Genomic DNA, 22,325 nt, shown 5'->3' with positions numbered 1-22,325 from the left:
CAAGTAACAGTTTTAGTTTCTTAAGTTATATTTAAGGTGCTTTTACGCCTTTGTGTCAAGAGAATAGGACAGAAGATAGACCAGAAAACCAATCGAGAGTAGGGGAATGACAGGCAGAAATTGATTGATCTGATTACATCCTTAAAGGGCAACTCCTGTTTTTGACACCTGGACCTTATTTATAGGTGTGTGCATGCTCATATACTCACTCAGACAAACATCGTGTAGCTCAGAGTCCTTCAGAAGTTATTTAGATCCAGCTGATTTTAGCCGCACTTAGCGGGGGCCATGGCAAGGGAGCTTCAGAGCGGGACATAATCTCTGCAAAATCGCTCATTTTGGCTATATTTTTTCATCCTAAAATCGGTTGGATCTAAATAACTTCTGAAGGACTCCGAGCTTCACAATGTTTGTCTGAGTGAGTATATGAGCATGCACACACCAATAAATAAGGTCCAGGTGTCAAAAAACCGGAGTTGCCCTTTAAGAGGTTTAGAGAAAGACATAGCAGAGTGCTGGAAAAAAACATATTAACAAATTGATCATTTACTTTTGGGTATTGAACTAACCACAAATTGGGAATAGGCTTATAATCTATTCAGACTCTATTCTGACTTATAGCTGACAGGATACTGCAGCAGACAACCAGCATCTCTCACTGGTCACTCAGGGTAGCCAAACCTTTTTTTGCCGCCAGAAAAATAACTTTCAAGATGAAATAAAAGGAGTTTTCAGAAAAATCATCAATGTTACAAATGCTAAAAGCAGGGAAGATTTTGTTTTTGTTAGTGGACAAAAAGGGTTTCACTCACTTTTTAACCAGCTTTGCGCAGCCACTTGAGTATTTTTCAGTGTTTCAAACAACTGTGCTAAAGTTTGGACTTGAATTCTCTCGTTGACTGCATTTTGACTTTCAGTTATTCACTGATAAAGACGTTTTTTGGTAGTTTTTGTGAGCTTTTTTTAGATCTTCAGGAATTTTCCAAGTTTTGAGGAAGAGCTGTGTTCACTTGTTTGCATGTTTGCCATCTTTTTCAGCAACAGTTCCTGCCAAGATGCCAACAGAAGATCCACACATTGATTTTTGCTTTGAGGGCTCGACTCAAATTACCTTTTAGTGACTCAGTCTGAAACTACAACACTTTGGACTTCAGATTGATGACTGGACTAAAACTTGTGATCCAACAGGTAGGCTTAAAATGATTGGACACGCACAACCTCTCTTATGTTACAGGATGAGCCACGAGTGTTTTGAGAGATAAAGTCATTATAGTTGTCGTTGTACCCCTCAGCCTGTCTGTGCCAGTCTTTTTCAGCTAATCAGCTGGATTTAGCTCATGAAAGACTCCAAGAAGAGTGTGCATACAGGTAAGCAGGTTGACAAGCAGGTAGGTCATCCAGTTGGTCATAGAGTCATCATTTTTCTTTGTTTATCAGAGCAGCAGTGTGTTAGTCTGTGGGGCAGGAGGGGAAGTGTAGAGAGGAGTCTGAGAAGCCTTTAATTGTAGAAACTACATATTCAGCTATATTTTCTTATGACACTGAGGTAATGTGCTTTCTATTACCTGACCTTAATGAAATGTGTTTAGGTGGCTCCAGCAGCAGTCTATTGATTCTCAGAGGTACTGCAGTTTGTCTCAGGCTGCCAGCCAAGCTGTGGTGGAGCAACCTGCAGGACGTCAGCAGGCTCACTCTCGAAGCAGGAGAGGAGAGAAGAGGAGAGGAGAGGAAAGGAGGGAGGGAGGGTAGATAAATAAGCTCCATAAAGGATGCTTTGAGTCAGGCGGAGAAATGGTGAAGAGAGGGGGCTCCGGTCAAACAGTCCCCCGGCTTGTTGGAGGTGCTGGCTGCATTGCAGAGAGATAGGGAGCGAGCTGGGGTGTCCAAGGAGAGGGGGGTGAATGAGAGTAGAGGGAGGGGGAGAGGGGGGAGAGGAGAAAGAGAGAGCCGAGCTGTGGAGGAGACGCTCAGCAGTGTCGGTGTGCCAGCCAGGCGGGACAGTGTCACAGAGGAGGGAGAAAGATGCAGGTTTTGCTGCAAATGAAGGGATGAGTTGACACTGCAGCACAAGAAAAAGAGGAAGAAGAGAGGGGTTGATGATTCATCGCAGCAGGAGAGGAAGACATCCCTCTTGAGGACACGAGCCGGCATCACATTTGTGGCCCTGAACCGTCACCTTCAGCATCACTTTGGCCCCTCGCTCAGGGATGGAGAGCACCAGAGGAAGGGAGGAGACGAGCAGCCGCCTCCAGCCTGAGATCTACAGATGTCAGACTGCACCAGCATCAGCTGCTGGCTGAGCACCTCTCCTCACATCTCAGCTGGGGGGCTTCATGCCCTGGGACAGTCCTGGGAGATAGAAGGAGGAGGAGGAGGAGGAGCAGGCAGCGGGGAGGCTGGCTCAGAGAGAGCAGTGGTGGAGGGTGGTGGTTTCAGCTGCCTGCCTGCTGTATTTTTGGATGTGGGATCTCCTGAATTAAGCGAGCAAGTTGGAATAAAGATGTAGTGTGAGCTGGTGAGAGGAGGGGGTCAGAACAAGGAGAGCGCTGTGCTGAGGAGAGGAGACAGCTGGACGTCCCGGCTCTACGGACGGACCAGGCGGAGGGAGACGGAGTCAGAGGGTCCACTGGATTAGGAAGGTATGTTTCAGCTAAAAAACCTATGATGTAAAGTTAAAGGAAAAAAAACATTATTTTACTGCTCATCCACCTCTGAGTGGGTCAGACTTAGAGTTTAAAGAAAGGTTTGGTGAAATTACCTGGTGCGATTTACCCTCCAGTTTGTCAGGTAGATGGTAAGATTAAAGAGTGGGGATGAATGAAACTGTTCATAAATGAGAGAAAGCATGTTGAACAGGGACTCAAGGGGACTGGAAAGTTTTTGAAAATGTGAACTTAGCATCATGGAGGCTCAGTCAGGAAATGCAGGACAAAGAGGTGAGTGTGCGCAGGCTGCTGTGATGACTGTGTTTGCACTATGAGGCAGAGAAAATATTTTTTATGCCTGGCACCGCGCGTGTGTGTGTGTGTGTGTGTGTGTGTGTGTGTGTGTGTTTTAGAGAGATAGAGAGTTAGTTGAATAAATCACTGAAATGGGATTTAAAAAAAAAACTTGCTGCTAGTTTCTGCTTTGTTTTCTGAGGGATGTAAAATTACCCAGCTACAGCTCTGCTCTCACAGTGTGGCTTGTTGTACACGTGCTGTTTTTCCTCTGTGTGGAGGCAGACAGTATCCGTTGGAAAACAGTAGACAGGAACGCCTCAGAGCGCCTGTTTCAAATACTCCTGGCGTCTCAAAGGAAAACGTTGGGTTTTCCATGGCATCACTGCCATGCTGGGCCTGGATGGTCTGGAGACTGTTTATAGGGGAGCTTGCTGATATTTGACAGACTACAGGTACGTTATGGGACCTCAGGTGTTCACAGAATATTCAGATTCAATGATAAAAGACTGGATTCCATCACAACTTCAGCTCGTAACTAACTTTGCTATTAATCTTTTGGTTGTGAGTTTTGTTTCTTCGGTTGGATGAGGATCTATTTAATGGTGCTGTGGTACGAGCAAAAGGGAGCTGAGTGGTACCTGTGGGCTCACAGGCAGTGGGTGGGTCTATGGCCTGTTTAAAATGTTAAGTAGATTAAATAGTTTTGTTACAACTTTTGGCAGTAACATTTTGCAGTGTTGATTTGTCCCCGTCTACGAGAGTTAACTGTAAATCATCAAATGGTAATGTTTTAGGTCGACCAGACGCTCAGTACCAACACTTTGAAGGCACTCTGAGGAGTTTTGATGTTGTGCTGATTCTGGTGACCTCTCTGGACAAACTTCATAACACTTCCCTCACATGACGACTACATGTCCCAAAAGCACCATCACCTTGTCCTATAGATCAGGGGTGGCCAACCAGTCAGAGACAAAGAGCCACAAAAATTACTGTGTAACTACAGAGAGCCACATCACACACAAGGTCTTACAAACACACATCCTCTCACACATAACCAAAATGACGTAAAATGAAAAGCAATACATTTACAATTTTCAAAACAAGGTTTATTGTGTTTGTTAGTGTGTTTAATTTGTACTAGAGAAGAGAAACTGAAACTTAAGTATCAATGTGTGCACCCAAATATTGATCAACACTGAAATTCATAAATTCATAAATTAAGCAAATTCATAAAAAGTAAATCTTCTTTTTTATTCTACTTCTTTGTTTGAGATGACTTTTGTGGGATGCAAAAGAGGAACAAAAAAAAGATCAACTCTAACATAAGAATGATCAAACTTTGTAATTCCTATTTCATGCTAAATTATGATTATGATGAACCATGATGTGTGCTTGAGTTTCACAATGAATGTCCTAAATATAACCACTATCAGGAGGGTGCTCAGCCTTTTTTTACCGAAAATCCCAAACACAAGCACCATTATTTAATTAAAAAAAATAACCTGTCATGTTGTTAGTAATCTCATTCTTCTATTTTAAAATCAGCTAAAAACTCTTTGCAGCTCCTTTAAAAGCCATTAAAGAATCAAACATCAAATCTTCTCTAAAACTGGATCCAGAAATCTCCTTAGCTTTGTCTGAGTTTGAAGATCAGAATTATCTTGACGTGGATGTCTGAGACCCTTCACGGACATACTGGATCCAAAGATTTAATTTCACTCTACAGATACAGGGGGTGGGGTTTAAATGTACTTCATTGGCCTTACAGTGCAGAGATGTTGTCACAGTTTGTGTTGTGGCCATGTTAGTATGTTGCATTTCATTGTTGTAGACTGCTTTATGTTTCATTTGATTATGTAAGTTTGGGATAAGTTGTTACTGAAGAAGTTCTTTGTTAGGTTCAGAAACAGATTGTTAGTTAGGATTTAAACAAGTTACTTAAAGTTACAAACATACAATCTGTAAAGCAGGTATTATATGTTTTTTGTTTTAAACCTGGGGGTCAAATGAATGACCTTTTTACACCTAGTGTTGAAGTCAAACAGGCTGATTATTCAACACTTTAACCTGTTCCTGGTTTAGACTGTTCAGAGGGCTCAGCATGTATCCTGTTTTACAGCTGATTATGCTACTATTAGGGAAATACTTGGTTGTATTTTCTTTCCTCTCTTTTTTCCACTTCTGCATCACTTCCTACATTATGTAATGAGGATTTCTAAAGAGGAGTTTGTGCTGCTAAGAACTGTGTGGGGACACTGAGAGAGCCCTCTAGTGGCACTTTTATCGGAATCCCACACATTATGATACAGGTAGAAATATTTATTTTGGTTAGTTTAGTTCTTCCATGTCACTACTTCCCTATCACAGGTTTTTAAACCAGTTCTTTCATGTGTTTATTAAAGAAATCAATCCAGTGTTAAGATAACTTTAGAAATCATCAAGCTTTCATATTAAAACAGATTCGATCTTTCTAAAAACCAAATGTCTGGTCTGTTTTCATACCTCAAGGCTCTCTACAGCTCATCCCCACCTCACGACCTCTGACTTCTGCTGTGTCCTGTTTAATCCTTTAATTAACATTTGCTTAATTGTGAACTTAAGATGACACAAAGTGTCAGTACATGTCACTGTCCACTCTCCTAATTCTACCTCCCAAATCCTCTTCCCTTTCCTCTTGCTCCACCCAACACTCTCCTCTCTCGAGCATATTTCCTTTTATCCCTCCCTCCTCCTCTGCACCTCAGTCAGGTAAAGATCCTACCCAAAGCCAAAAAAACCCTCTGCAGCACTTCCTCACCTGGACTCTCAGATGGTCTGGATGCATGAGATCCTTCCCACACAGCTGGGACACAACAGGAAAGATTGGACTCATACCAGGATGTAGAATAATCACTGGATACAGTTTTTTATTATCTTTTCTTTAGATTTTTTTTTTTTTTACTTTTGTTAAAAAAGGCTCCTCTTTTCTTTTTTTTCTTTTTTTTTTCACATTTCGAGTTATCTTAACCCTGGATCGTTTATTAAATGATGATCTTGAATATGTGCTCCATTACATGGATCTCAGTCTGGATTTGGAGATTTGGAGATTTGGCGGCAGACTTGGACCACATACCCATAGTCCAGATGAATGTGGCCATAATGACTAAAAGAGTATCTTTGGACATGGGGTCTACTTAAAAAACCAAAGACCGTTCCAGGTCTCATTTCTAGATGGACTGCATTCACATGGGAAATAATAAGGTGATGTTTTTTTCCCTTCGTTCTTCTACTTAAACTTTCATATTGTGTAATTTCATTGGGTCAATTTAAGTGAGTGTCTTCAAAACTAGTTCCTGGGTGTTGACATTACTGCATTTCCCCCTAAAATGATACTAACAGCCTCCTTTTTGAACTCTCAGCTGCTGACTTTTAACGCTTATTGAATTCTGCATCATTGTGCAGTTCTGTGAAAGGGAATCTAGATAACTTTAAATAATTAATGTTATTTTGCAAGTTTTTATGGGACACACAAAGGTAGTCAGCACAAATTAACCCAAAATTTTTAGAGTATTTATTCTCACCATCTATACATCCCAAGGAAGGGGATGTGCTGCAGTCAGAACAGCCAGCGGCAGATGTCACCTTGGGGCTAATAGCACCTGTCCCCCCCTCTGGTCCCCTGACTAATCCCAGCTCCTTGCCAGCCAAGTAGCCCTCTGGTGACTGTGGCCTCTAATCAAGCAGTCCCTGTCAGCTTGTTATCTGTCCTGGGGCCTCGGGGCGTTCCGACCATGCTGCCCCAGCCTGCTGCTATAATCCACCATGGATCACACTCTGAGCAGAACGCCTCTTCTCCTCGACCTTAACATATGACACATCTGCATTTCCCAGAAGGATATACAGTCAAATAGTTTGTTTAGGGTGTTCTGAAACCAGGGTTCAGACTGTCTGAACAATCACATACAACTTTTAGATCATTTATTAACATCCTGAACATATCAGGCTTGAAACTAAGTTAATATTTGAAGTTTTAAAAACCTTTACATTTAGGTGGAGTTATATTCTGGCCTGGATAAAGACAATAACCGCCATAAACATTATGTCTATAGACTCAGGATACAGATAAGGCTACAATAATTGTGCTGTTTAAATTTAACCCCTTAATGCCTGTTGTTGCAGATTTGCGACATACCCTGTCAGATCTTGATACAGCTGGAATTACCTTTGTATCTCATTATTACCTATTGATTCATATTCTACACATACCAAAAATCGTATGAGATCCACTATGTCACAACATATTGGTCAGGGGATGAATTTCTCATGTGAATTATTTATAACTATTGTGTGTACTATACTCAAATTTACAATCTTCATTTAAATAAACATCTGTAACAATGCAGAAAACCTTAAAAACAAACTATTTCTATAATTGTTTATAAATTCAGGCAGTAAGGGGTTAATATGTAACAGTTTCCAGTCACTTCACTTTTTTATCTTTAACTGAGACAAAAAACAAACAATATGAGAAGTGTTTGAAATAGAAAATGTGCAGCAACCATGTAAATATTTTACCTACTGTAAGTCATTTCACTGTTTCATCCTCATTTGGCTGATACCTGAACTGAACGGAGCAAGACATGATTCACTGTGAATGACCAACATTACAGGGATGAGCAGTGATTACCAGGACAATAAATACAAAAGAGAATGAAGAAGAAGAAGAAATTAGGGAATCTGATACCAACGTTTGGAATGTCTTCACAAATTCCCCTCACTGACAGTGTCACACAGACAGGTTTCTTGGACTCAGCCCATGTAGAGTTCAAATCTACTGAGACTGAAGTGTGATTCAGCTCCAGCATGTGAATCTGTGCATCCACTCAGAGAGCGGATCAATGAGGAGATGGGGTTTTCTCTCCGGGCCAGGTGGGGTGGAGGTTTGGGGTCATTTCATGAATGAAAGGACAGAATTGTTCCTTCGTTTTGACTGGTTCTGAGCGCTGGCCAAACCTCCGCTGGCCTTTAATTAGAGCTATTAACCCTGAGAGAGGAGAAGAGAGTGCCAGAGGGGCTGATGGGAGGAGGTTGTGGGGGGAAGAGGACAGGGGGGCAGGTGGTGTTCAGCTGTAGGATCTTTCTCTACTGTGAGGTGGATGTATATCTAGAAGTTGTACCACTAGTAGCTTTGGTAATATAGTGGTAGTTTCCCAGTGATACTTATAATTTTTTGTTGAAGTTGTTGATAAGTTGTTTCAGTAGTAGTAGTTTCAGTAGTGGTTACAATAACAGTAGTATCTGAATAAAAGAAAAGTAGAAACAGTGATATTATTCTTTGGTTCCATCAAAGCAAACAGTGAATGTGGCCATTTTCAATAGTGCAATCCTGTAGCACTATCAAGAAACCATTTTACTTAAATAAATATCCATGAAGAAATATCTGCATGTAAGTATTCTGTTGGCCATTATTCCCAGAGGTAGAATTCCAGGAGTGGTTGAATTTAGCATACAGGAAACTTTTGGGACGCAGAGTAATGTCAAACAGCTTGCCATGAGGCTCATCAGGAAGTGATGTGGTTGAAGTAGCCTGTGTGCTGCAGCAGAGACAATTACGTCAACATCTTTGGCACTGCACCTTAAACACTCGTAGTGATAAAGAAGTTTGAAGGTTTGATTACAAAAAAAACCCTATGGTGGGTTATTTTAAAGGCAAACTCTAAGGTCCCCAATTGAGTGACTTTGAGGTCACTCCGCATAAAAGGCATAAAACAAAGCACTTATCATGTATAAATATAGCCATGTTGCGCATCAGATTAAACAGGAGAAACTCAGCAACAAACAATGTCAAGTCATACTTCAACCAAACTTTCTGTTCATTTGAGTGATACTAATGTTATTACTCTGAGTCAGTGATGTAAATACCAATACTGACACCTCTGAATAAATTTCACAAGTGCTTCATTAAGACACCAGGATGATTCAAACAGACCGTATATAGATACAGATATAGACTTTTTTCAATTTGGGTATGTCATTTTTCTGGCAGAACACCTAAATGAGGCCTGGGCTTAAAGATCCCATATTGTGCTCCTTTTCTGCAGGTTAATATGGATCATTGATGTCTTCATGAAATGGTAGTAACATGTTTTGGTCCAAAAAGCCAATAAATCAAGCACAGCAGCATTGTTTCCAGGCTCTCATAGCCCCTCTGTTCAGAACGCTCTGATTTAGTGGGCGTGACCTTCACATGTAAATGAGCCACTGCTGATACCGCCCCACATCACTAAGAGCGGCGCCACGAGCTCCGACTGCACAATGTTTAGAAGACAGTGAAGCTCGTTTATCGTAACATTACAGGCTTAAACAACAGGCTAACAGCAGCTAAAGCTAGCATCCTGAAGCTAACTCAGAGACAGGAGGAACACTGAGGAAAAGCTCCTACATCTGCTCCACAGCACACAGCATTTAAAATACTCACATTTCCAGGGTCTGAGGTTTGTTGGTGGATGGTTGGTAATGCGCCTGGATTTAGGACCAGTCTATTTGCTAGCCCTCTGTTGTACTGTCCAAAGTTGGAAAAGCAGTCGGCCATGAAGTGACTAGCACACAAATGCACAGTTTTACTGAGTGTAGCTGGCACATTTCCTTGATAAATGAACTCTAGCCACTTAGTCTTGTCTTCTTCTGAGATGGGAAGCTTGAGCATGGAACTATGTGGCTGTTTACAGCCAACAATAGAGCAGTGATGGCTCTTCAACTCTGGCATTCTCCTCCCTGCTGCTGAAGAGATTTCTGCTCCGGTGGACCAATGAGGTCAGACTTGCTCCTGATTGGTCAAAAAATGGAATCGCTGACTTCGGCAAATCCCCAAAATCCAAACAGCTCGTTTTAGGTCAGGATTTTACTTTCACAAGCACTACTAAGTACAGGTTTGGTCATTAAATATCATATTTTGTGGGCTGGGAGGAAAGCCAAAGACCCACAAATTTCACTAAAAGACTTGATAAAGTTATTTTTGCATAATATGGGACCTTTAATAAGTGACACATCTACACTGCAGATAGGCCTATTTAGCACCTGGACTCTTCTACTACAGAGCCATGCTGTTGTCATACATACGAGCTGTAGTTGGCATTTTTCTGTATTATGCAAGATCTTCCCTTGAAAAAATTTTGTCTGTATGGCAGCGTTTGTCGCTTCATAACTTTTAAATAAGTTCAGCATCAATTTTGCCTCTCCAGATAAGTAAACTACTTATAACATAGGCACTAATACATCCTCAAACCTGAACAGATACTGGCTTTTGAACTGTGTGCTGATAACAAGTTGGATCATCCCTCTCTGGAGTGGAGGATCCTGTGTCCATTTTTACAAAAAGAGTGTCAAGTTTTTATCGATCAGACCACAGAACAGTTTTCTATGTTGCTTCCGAAGTTGCTGATGTTTCTGGATAATTTTTAAACATGGTGTCCTCTATGTATGGTGTAGTTTTAACCTGCATAGCAAAGAAACTTGTGTTCACAGTGTGGTGTTATATGTGATTTTGAGGCCATGCAGTGATTTCCACTGCAGAGTCGTTATAGGTTTTGGGCCCTGCATTTTTGTACATAGATTAGCAAACCACCAAATTCTGTTTTAATAAACACTTTGCATAGTTTCCCAACTCTTGTGAATTCAGGGTTATTGCAGAGGAGGAGGAGGTTTGCAGTAAAACGGGTTAAGAAGTTTGAAATTTTCCATTTGAAAAGTGGTGATGCTCCTTCTATTAGTGCCGCCAGCAGCAGGAGCTGGGTAGTAATAGTAGTAGATGTTATAAACTTGTGCCTCACTGGGCAGTTACTGTTTCCTCTGGTTTTTGTGGCTCTACGTCTCCATGATGTCAGTGACTGATGCTGGTGAGCTTCAGCTGATGAAAGGTTTAACACAAAAAACAGGAAGTGGCACTTAGGTCACCTAATGAGGCGTTACAAGCTCTCTCTGTTCGAGCTTCCAGTCAGAGTCCAGAGTCCAGAGGCCCTCGTCCCGTACTCACCTGATGTATACAACAGACCTGTGTTGATCAAATGCTTTCATGTGCTACATAACATGCTCAAGTTTGTCACGTGTGCATGCATGTGAGTGTGTTTGTGTCCATGAAGGTAAACTTATATGCAGTTTTTAACCAACTCTTGAATCCACTTTTTATTTCAATACCTCTCTTTTTTTCTCTCCCTCCTCTGTCTCATCTTCACTCCTCACAAATCCCCTACCCCTGTACCTTGGACTCTGGTCCTCACCTTGACATCTGTTGGGATCCTTATCACCTCCCCACTCCTCCCCGTCCATCTCCAGATGCCCTCTCGCTGCAGGAATGCGCTGAACATTGTGGTCACCACCCTTTTTGCTGCGGTGGTCCTGTTCACCATCCTGTTGGCCTACGTCACAGGTAAACTTCTGTTTTGTACACACATAACTTCAGACTGAAGTAGATGCTGGACATTTGCAGTGGTCAGTGAAGTAGTGGCACGGCAGGGGGGGTCCAATTTTCTTGCAGTGCCCCTGGGGAGCTCAAGATCATCTGATAAAGAGTGACACATTATCTCTTTATATTAAGGTCCAAGATCACTTCTTTCCATACCCTACACCAAACTCACAAAATATCATTTGGTTTGGAAGTCACCGTTCCTTTTCAGTGCATATAGGCCATAATATTTTGATAGATATGATGCTGTATTGAAAAGACTTTTAAAACTAGTGATCAAGAAAGTTAACTGACACTCATAAACATCTTTACAGTCTGGCATGAAAGATAATGCAGGTTTAAGGGGCGTTCACTGGCTTCATCCATTTCTTGTAAACGATCAACAAACTCAAATACCTGAAAGTTTCTTTTTCACTTGTTTTGACTGTGTTTCTGTTTTGTACAGGTTACCAGTTTATCCACACTGAGCAGCACCACCTTTCCTTCGGCCTCTATGGTGCCTTCCTCTCCCTCCACCTCTTCCTCCAGAGCCTTTTTGCCTTCCTGGAGCATCGCCGTATGAGAAGCCCTGCCCGGCCACAGCACCTCCGTCGCACTGTGGCCCTCTGCATCGCTGCCTACCAGGAAGACCCAGACTATCTGAGGAAGTGCCTGCGCAGTGTCAGACGGATCTCCTTCCCTGGGCTGAAGGTGGTGCTAGTGGTGGATGGGAACAGGCCCGAGGACCGCTACATGATGGACATTTTCCAGGAGGTGATGGGCGGGGCTGACCAGGCGGGCAGCATGGTGTGGAAGGGGAACTATCACAGTGATGGGAGTGGAGGTGGATGTGTAGAGCGAGGAGGGAGGAGCACAGTGCACATGGAGGAGGCACTACGAGTGGCTCGACTGGTCAGAGGCTGCCGCTACTCCTGTATCATGCAGGAGTGGGGAGGGAAGAGAGAGGTGATGTACACTGCCTTTAAAGCGCTGGGGGATAGCGTGGATTATGTTCAGGTAAGAACCATAAACACTGAGAACGCTACTCATGGGTCTCTGCACTGAAGGGGAGTGGAAAAGATTAAAACTATGTGTATTTAAATAAAAGTATTTCAGAAGTCAGGGTTGATATTAGGGTGGAGTTAATGCTACACATCTCCAATTTGTCAAACTAAGGCCCCGTTGACATGACAACGTTTCTTCTGAAAACGCTACAATACAGTGGAAAACAATAGTGCCCTCCACCTTCTGCTCAGGCCGAGGACCCTAAAAATCAGTAAGCATGCTAGGCCTATAGTTGGTGCTATAACTGTCTTGTCCAGAAGCCGCTTTTGGGAGATCTCCACTGAAGTAGAGTTGAACTGGTGTATCGGGAAATACTAAGTGCAAAAGTGGAGCAACAGATGCACATTTTGTTGAAAGACAGTCAGCAGATTCAGCAGAACAAGCACAACGTGATGATCGTAATAACGGCACTGTTGTCCTGTTGTATGTGTGAAGCGCGAAGCGGACTGTGACGTCATCTTTTCCACCCAAAACGCCCGGCTTACTGTTTACATGGCAATTGTGTTGGCAGTGTTTCAGAAAAATCCCAGTCTGGAGGCCATTTTCCAAAAGTTTGCGTTTGAGGTCGGCTGAAACGGCGTTTCCGTATGAGCACGAGGCTGAAACGGAACAAAACTTTTGCCTTTCACCCTAAATCCGCTGTAGTGTAAACAGCCTCTAAAGCCTGGCTCACACTACAGGATTCTTGGCCTGATTTAACCCAGATTCGGTCATTCGACAATCGGGGAAGAATTCTGGTCGGGGACTAAAATCGGCACTGACGTTGGGCCAAGATTATCTTCTCGTGTGAGTAGTTGACAGATGAATCTTTAGCCCCACGGTCGTCTCACATACTTGTCGGAGCCGCCCCGATAATTTTCAAACATGTTTGATATTTATCTGGATGATTACAACATTCATTCTCACTGAGGATGACAACAGCCAAGAGAGAGAGAGAGAGAGAGAGAGAGAGCCCCCTTACAAGAGACCGAACAACAGACAACAAATGCAGGCTCAAAGTGAAACTGAAAGGCTCTGGGTCAGCTGATTGCGCTCCACTGGCCCACTCGAGCCAGTTCAATAATGCCTTTAAAAATAACACATAACCACGTCATTTTCATACAGTAGCAAACTGTTGTTTTATCAGTGATCGGTGTGAGATCATGCCATTATTGGCTGATACAGCAACAGTTTCACCTCTGTCCCTCTGCGTGCGCGTAATGGATGAAAGACACCGCTGCAGACAGCTCCGCTTCTCTCTCCTCCTGTCCCAGCAGCTCGCTAAAAACCTCAGATCAAACAACTGAGCACATGTGGTGCATCGCTCTCTCTGGTCAAATAACCTTGTTGAAATCCTGTAGTGTGTGCTGGTCAGTATTTTCAAATCCTGTTGTTAGAGCGTGCTTAAGATTTAAGAGAAGATGATCTGTGAAGATTCTCCTTATGAGTGAGATACAACCTGATTTCAGAATCTTGTAAGGCTTAAGCTAGTTGCTCTCTGGCTTTATCAGATCTGTAGAAATCTATCACCAGGCTTGACTCAGCCCAGTGTAAGATTCTTTCCCCCGCATTATATGTCACCACATGGTGTTTAGAGGTCACTCACATGTCAGGCATGTTTCTGTGTGATCAGTTAGTGGACAATAGCTGCTATAACTAAAGTCATGGCAGAAGTCTCAACAAAAGTCAAAACTCAAAAACAACAGAATGAAAAGTGGCAGTCATGTTAGTAATGTCTTGACTTCACAGTCACTGGCCTGTCCTCAGAGAATAATGTTGGTGCACCTGTCTTATTTGGTTTGGTCGTTCTGTTTCACCTTCTTCAGACAGCTTCCAAATATAATGTTAAATGAAAGATGGCAGCACAGCCCGACACCGGTTTCCATCAGAGGACAAATTAAACTTGGAACAGAGGGATGGCTGTAAAAGTAATCTAATTACACAAAGTCACATCAGCAGAGGTCCAATTCAGTTCAACAGCACGATCCAAAACAAGCCATAACAGAAGTCTGCTGCGTATCAGGTCCCAAATCTGCTCTGCCTCTGCTTCATTCTATCTATCTATCTATCTATCTATCTATCTATCTATCTATCTATCTATCTATCTATCTATCTATCTATCTATCTATCTATCTATCTATCTATCTATCTATCTATCTATCTATCTATCTATCTATCTATCTATCTATCTATCTATCTATCTATCTATCTCTTTCATTCATCCATTAAACCATCAGTCAGTCCATCATTTCACCATCATCATCTTATCATCTGTTCTTTCAATCAGTCTTCTAGCTATCAATCTATCCATTCATCATCAATTCACCCATCGTCCATTCCTATATTAATCATCTATCCATTCTTTCATTCATAAATCAATCTTTCCGTTCTCCCCTGAATCATCAATCTATCCATTCTTTACTCTATCCTTTTCCATACTTTTGCATCCTAAACTGAACAGCCCCCTCTTTCTTTTCATAGCCAGCTGTTTCATGACCTCTCTACCTGGGCTCTGGGTCAAAGGTCATGTCCACAGCTGACCCAGGTCCGTCCAGCCAAAAAGAACCAGCTGGGACATCTGTCAGCAGTCTCTCATTTCTCTCACTCATTTAAGCTTCATCGTTACCCCACAGTTAACAAGACGCAGCATTATACGCTGTGCTTCACCTACAGCATTACAGAAGTGTGTTTGTTTTGCTGTCTCATCCACAGGTGTGTGATTCAGACACTGTTTTAGACCCGGCATGCACCATTGAGATGCTGAAGATTCTTGAGGATGATCCGCTGGTGGGAGGGGTTGGTGGAGACGTTCAGGTAACATGTAATACTTTGAGATATAATGATGTCCTAAGACAAAGAATACATCCAACTACCTTGGACTACCTCTGTCCCTCTCTTTTTTCTCTTTTTTTAGATCTAAGACTTTTAGAAATTCTGGTGTTTTATATTCTAACAATAACTGACTTTACTCAGCATTTTATCTAGTCCTGTGTTTTGTTCTTGTTTATTCTCAGGGTTGATGTATATTTATCTGGCAGATAGATGAATTGCTCATGTCACCAGTGTCTGTGAGGTCTCTTTGACCTTGAGTAAACTTTCACCTAGTCTCCAAGCTCCATGCTCTGATTCGACAGCCAAACACTCTGATAGCACATCTCTCTGAAAGCTGACACCAGCTGTGGGTTGAGACAGTGGTGTCAGTCATATTTGTTGGCCAATGACTCTCGGGCGTTTAGGTAAACTCAACCTCTGTAGAGGCGTAACGATGACCGTTATAAAATTGTACTGCTCTCAGATATCAGGGCTCATTATTTTGGGACCAGCGCTGTAAATTTTACCTGTGACAAGAATAAATACTGAACTGAAGAATGGATCCTCTTCTTGTGATCTTCGAGAGTAGTTCGACTAAAAAGATAGATTTGATTATACTGGTCTTAGCAATGATGATGTTTCTTTACCTTTAGGAGTGCAAAATGTAATATATTGACTGTCCACTAGAGGGTGGCTGTAAAAGCTGGGGCATTTCCATTAACAATTATGTTGAAATGCCAATTCAGTTTTTCTAACATTACAATTAAACGTAACCAGCCACAGCACAAATGGCTCAAAAATGACATAGCACAGTCTGTAGGAGGGGAGGATCTTTTCTTGTAGCTCATCCATTTTAAAAAATATTTAGACTAAGAGTGGTTATAGATGTGCATACTATGCGTACTATAGATGTGAGCATAGTTGTAAATGTTTAGATAAGAGTCTACCAACAACTGATGTTTAAAAGATGTCCGATTACAACCAAAACCTGAAGTTTTGTCTTTTTTCTTGATCTCTTTGACTGATTCCATTTCTTTATTTCCTCCAGATTCTTAACAAGTACGACTCCTGGATCTCCTTCCTCAGCAGCGTGCGCTACTGGATGGCATTCAACATTGAGCGGGCTTGCCAGTCCTACTTCGGATGCGTCCAGTGTATCAGTGGCCCTCTAGGGATGTACAGGAACTCACTGCTCCAGCGTTTCCTGGAGCCCTGGTACCACCAAACCTTCTTAGGCTCCAAGTGCAGCTTTGGCGATGACCGCCACCTCACCAATCGTGTGCTCAGCTTCGGCTTCAAGACAAAATACACGGCGCGATCTCAGTGCCAGACTGAAACGCCAACCCAGTACCTGCGCTGGCTCAACCAACAGACTCGATGGAGCAAGTCTTACTTCCGTGAGTGGCTCTACAACGCCCTGTGGTTCCACAAGCACAGCCTCTGGATGACCTACGAGTCAGTGGTTACTGGCTTCTTCCCCTTCTTCTTGGTTGCCACGGTAATCCATCTCTTCTACCGTGGAAGGTTGTGGAACATCTTGCTCTTCCTTCTGACGGTCCAGCTGGTGGGGATGGTGAAGGCCACCTACGCCTGTTTCCTCCGTGGCAGTCTGGTCATGATTTTCATGTCCCTCTACTCACTGCTCTACATGTCCAGCCTGCTCCCTGCCAAATTATTCGCCTTGCTCACCATCAACAAGGCCGGATGGGGCACATCAGGGCGCAAGAAGATTGTTATCAACTTCATTGGTGCGGTGCCTGTCACAGTGTGGGCTTTGGTGCTGCTTGGGGGTGTGGCGTACACAATCTACTGTGAAACCCAGGAGCCGTTCAGTGAGACAGAGAAAGCCTTACTGATAGCAGGGACGATACTCTACGCTTGCTACTGGCTCATTCTGTTGGTGCTCTACTTGGCAATCGTAGCCAAACGATGTAACAAGCGTGAAGAGCAGTATCACCTACCGTACGCAGAGGCATAAACCTGCTACCAGGGACAGATCCAACATCTGGGCGGTGTTTCTCTGCTGTATGACTCTAGCAGGGTCTCTGTTGACCCTGCTCAAGTGATCAGCTCACGTATGAGCTCACTGGTGCTACAGAGGTGTGAAACTGATATGGGAGCAGAGGGAATTGAAATTAGTTGGCGGTTGACTGGATCCACACAGCAGCTCTCCCATTTCTATCAGGCTCAATGGTGCTTCATATTGAAAAGTTAAACAGTACTGGCCTAAATAATTAAATGCTCACACATTTGTAAATGTGAATGCTGAGAAGAACATTAGGTAGTTGTCTGGTGCAGGCTGTGATGGAACAAGCAGAATGAGGCTGTGGGAACACATTTGTAAAGCAGGAAAGAGCCAAAGGAAGTCATGGTGGTCCATTTTTCATTCAATGTCCTTTGTTTTATTAAAGATGACATGAACTAAAGTATTGGCTATCATTAGCAACATAAAGTATTGAGATAAACATCCCTTTCAAAAAAGATAATAAAGAGATGAGTTTTCACATTGGCTCATCTGGCGTAGTCATATATCAGTATATCAGTCGTAAATCAGAGCTTTAAACCTGAAAGGTGCATCTGTGCATTATGTAGACTCATCAGCAAAAATGTGGGAAGATCCTGGTGCTTCAATGTTCCACCTGATAACCACAAAGACACAAAAGAAAAGAGGTGAGAGGCTGAAGCAATACGAGGCACAAGCAGGCAAGCATATTTACTTTAAAATTTGGTCTGTGTCGTCTTAGAACCTCATAGACTTCTCTGCCTCAGTCTCAGTCGTAGTATCTGTATCATGCTTTTACTCTTTTCAGAGATATAGTTCCAAATCCTCAGCCCTCTTCCTGTTGTAAGAAATAGCATCTTATCCCTATCTTCTTTTTCAGACCATGCTTTGAAACAACTCATAAACATCCTCTCCTTGTGTGGCATCCTCTAAAGTTAACACACAAAGCCAGGTGGCGTGGTCTGCGAGCGGCACTGCAATTTGAAGCGATTCTGAAAGCCGACCTAACTGCAGTGACAGCACGCAGCTTCCAGAAAGTCCCAACCTCAACTGCACAGATCTCAAACCATCCGAATCCAAAGAGCTTTCTCCTCTGTAGGCTTAACCCCAACTAAGACAATTTTGGGATTACAGGAAACCATTCCTCCCTCTTAAGACTAGATCCTTTCAACAAACATGAATTCCAAACTTCTGTTTTTCAAGTTTAGTTTATGTCTCTGATATGAAAGCCCTTTTCGTGTCAGTAGACACAACTGCATTACATAATGGTAGCACAAATATATTCCAGTAGTCTCTACAGCTCTCTGTGAAAGAGCCTTTTTAAGCATCCAGAAGCTGCTTTCTATGTTTCTTGTGAGGCCAGAACTCAACACTTACTTCTTATTTTAGTTCTCAGAGTAGGTTTTAATTAACTCAGCATAGTAGTTTTGGTTCATGAACCAATCATCCTAAAAGAAATTAAAACAAAAAAAGAAAATTTAAGCTTTTCAATACAGAACATCAATTCAGACACAGACATCGCCACCACCAACCTCTGGCTCTTTATTTTTCAGACTTTTGTTTCACAGGTATGAGATGTAAGGTATTTGAAACATTTGTCTAAAACTCTGCTGACTGATGCTCAAAAATCAAGGTCCTTTTCTTTTAACATGATTCCATACATTTTTCTGTGCATTTCATGAAATTTCAAAACACTGGAGGACCAACCAAGTTAGAGTGATACTAGTTATCAGTCAAACTAATGCTAGGACTGGAGCTAGACGACCCAACGTTCTCAATTAACTACGATCATTAGCCATCAGCAAATTTAACAGATACGTTAGATTTAGCACATAGGTCTACTAAATCGCATATTTACATTTACACTTTGTTAACCACAACTAAAACTAAAGCTTGGAGGAATATGGTAAACCTAATGATCTTTCATAATACCAATGGATATTTAAGTATGGAATTAAGCTCCAGATAAATCTCTGGAAATCCTGCGAAAACATTTGCTCCGGAAATTTCCAACATTTGCAAACTCCAGAGGATTTCAAGCAGCTACCTGGCTACAATAACAAACAGCAAAGGGTCATCATGTAATCTCATCATCCTTGATCAGCACAATCATCCGCTCTGGCTGTGTTTTGTGGAGCAGCTAACGATTTACCCAAACAGACAATCTGCACATATCTGAACACGTGACATGCAGTTGTATTTTGGTGCTGTTGAGCAGTTCTGAATGAATGAATAGTTTATTGATGCACATCTTGGTCCAATTCTCTGTTTACTGTCACCACTGGGTGGAAGTTGCATTCAGTGTTTCAGAGAATTTTGTATGGTCACTTTTAGTACTTGTAAAGGTGCCAATTCCTGTTTTTGTAATTGTCGAGTGTGACTACTGGACTCTGTTATTATCTTTGGACATTTGTGTCCTTTTACACCAAATGTATCCTTTGAGTTTTCCTACCATCTGCAACGGTGTAAGGACTGAAGACCAAAGACGTGAGAGCTCTGTTTCTTTCTATTTTAAATTAAGTGTGATTTCAGGACTGACAGATTCAGACGTGTACCATCAGCATATATGTGCCTACACAGACAATGTCTCATTGTGCCATTTAACTTGTGTTCATATTGTTTTATTTAAGCAGGCTGTGTAAGTTAAAACTTGAAAGTTCAAAAAGGACACATACATTAAAAGAATTTGTCTTCACGGGCTTGGTTGGTTTCGTTTCTTCAGCTGCTTCCATCTCGGGCAGAAAACTGGCATTCTCCTAAGTCATTAAAAACGCTTCCTGTTTCAGACACAATCCACTCATTCACAACAAAATGTCTCTGAGATTTTAATGACTGTCGTGACATTTTACCACATGCTATCCTTTTTAGAATACTCTGACATTTTGGGTCAAACTCTTTTCCATAAAAAAAGAAATACAGTCACAGGAAGTAATCAGCAGGACCAGCAAATGTTTTAAAACCAAGGCTTCATGGAGCAACAGTAGTTCAGCACTGACAACCTGATGTGCCTTATGACCAGGCATACTGATACAGCAGCCTCAGCATTAAGCTTAAGACATGAATTTATTTGCCATGTGTTTGATTTAATAAGAAGACTGCAGATAGTGTATGGAAAAATACATCCTGGGAAGCGTACACGGGATCATGGATAACTTAAGCTGACATCTGAAGCAGTTCTTTTCATTCCTGAGGATTAAGAGGAAGATAAATTTATCATATATGTTATAGAGCTGACATCACAAACTTAATAACATGTCTTTCTAAATCCTGTATTTGCATGTTTTTATGACTACGTGACCAGTATGCTCAACTTGTTTTTGAGACAAACCTGTGAGTGATTTCATGGCTGAATGTGGAGGAAAATATGCTCATTTGAAGCTGTTTGATCATAACAGTTGTTATTGCACCTGTCAAGATTAGATTAACATTAGAGGTGGGCAATAACAGGAATTTTGGTATTGATCCAGTACCAAGAAACTACAGGGCCAATATCGTTGGTACCAATATTTTAATATCTTTACATTATTTAAAGTTGATGTGTCATCAAACTGCTAACCTCTAGGTGTTTTTGTGATTTTTTTCTTTTGACGATGTTGTTAAAACTGAGGACAGAATTTGGGCAAAGTTTAAAGGTGACTACAAATTAGTTTAGTGTCATGATAAAAATGTATGTTTAGAAACAAGAGAACAGTAACAAAACTAATTTTCCTCAAAACATTTTTATGAGTGGAGTTCTTTTCTTAAGAAAATAAACTGCAAAAAAAAATATCACTTAAAGGTAAAATTAAAACAAAATCTTTTTGAGCAGTTAAAGCCTACAATACAAAAATGAATAAATAAATAAACGTTCTACCATTGTTGCACTCATCTTTTTAAAAAACAAAACACAAAGAATCATCACACCAAAACAAATTTTATATTAAAAAAAAAATCAAAAAATCTTCTTTTTTTTTTTTTTTAAGTAGAACTGTGTATTAAAACAATTCAAAAATAAAGGGACATGTTATCGTTAAGTGCACCTCTGTTTTTTTTCTTAAATAGACAAATAGAAAAAAATATCACTTGAAAAGAAATAAAAACAAAATCTTTTTTTAAGAAGAGAGAAAAGAAAGCAGAGAGAGCAGACACAGTCAGGTGACTACTTTTATTCAAGTAGAGCATCTTTTTTTACACTGATATCATTCAATATCAATACCAATGTTGGTATCCATATTATCGATATTTGGATCGATCCACCCACCTCTAATTAACACACAACCTTTGTTTTAAACAGATCCATGTCTCTTTTTTTTTTCCCCATCTCTGATGTTCACATAAACTTACCTACAATGGAGAAAAGAAGTGAAATATTACAGCATTAGACAAAAACAATAACAAATGTGAAACAAACATATTGAACATTTCATTCATATCAATGCCACATTTATAAAGATGTAGTTTTAAGAAATGATTAAAAAATCAAGAAAAAAGAAAGACATTTATTTGTAATCTGTTTTTTGTTTTTTTGGTGGTCCACATATGCTGAGCAGTCTTTGTCTCTGCTGCAGTGGTGCACTGAAGACTACAGTAAAGTTATGCAGTGTCAGAAACACTGCATCATCTTCTTTTGTTTTGCCATACTGCGATTCAATACAAGTATTTTCAATTAGGAATCCTGCCTGTTCCCCTTTTGCTCTTTGTCTAGTAGGCCATACTTGCTGCAGCTAATCTTTTCATTCCTCTTTGTCTCTATGAAGGCAGCATTCAGCCCTTCGGCATTTTGTATTCTTATTTTACTTCACTGTTTTAAAATTCTTTATGGATTCATATTTTATGGTACATTTGACTTTATTGCAAATGCAGTCAGGTTTACATTTGATCTGGTTTGGTTTAATGCTTTTACAGACAGTCTTATCATAGGGATAATCTAGACATCTGATTAAATATAAATTTTTTTTAGTGTTTTTACTGCACATCAATAAAAAAGAGCCTACGAGGGAAAATTTACAGAGCTTTGACTTTAAGGTTGATCTACTAACCACTCTAGACCACGTTTCCAGCATGCTCGAGTGAGTGAGTGCGTCTGTGTGTGTGTGGGAGGTGTCTGCTGAGCCCAGGAGACAGAAGC

General features: G+C 41.3%; 1 protein-coding gene across 1 annotated transcript; it reads left to right on the top strand.

Moving 5' to 3' along the window:
* The first annotated feature begins 1,947 nt into the window (after positions 1 to 1,947).
* On the top strand, positions 1,948 to 19,908 carry has3 (hyaluronan synthase 3). The gene is made up of 5 exons (XM_074678527.1): positions 1,948 to 2,639; positions 11,253 to 11,346; positions 11,828 to 12,378; positions 15,118 to 15,219; positions 16,265 to 19,908. The coding sequence occupies exons 2-5, from the start codon at positions 11,253 to 11,255 to the stop codon at positions 17,192 to 17,194; spliced, it is 1,677 nt and encodes a 558-aa protein (XP_074534628.1). The 5' UTR covers positions 1,948 to 2,639; the 3' UTR covers positions 17,195 to 19,908.
* Positions 19,909 to 22,325: the final 2,417 nt, after the last annotated feature.

Source organism: Halichoeres trimaculatus, unplaced genomic scaffold (genome assembly GCF_033239565.1).
Source record: "Halichoeres trimaculatus isolate MK-OKI-2021-1 unplaced genomic scaffold, fHalTri1.1 fHalTri1_scaffold_10, whole genome shotgun sequence".
NCBI lineage: Eukaryota > Metazoa > Chordata > Actinopteri > Labriformes > Labridae > Halichoeres > Halichoeres trimaculatus.
Note: the sequence above shows the minus strand (reverse complement) of the source record. Positions and strands in the feature narration are given on the sequence as shown.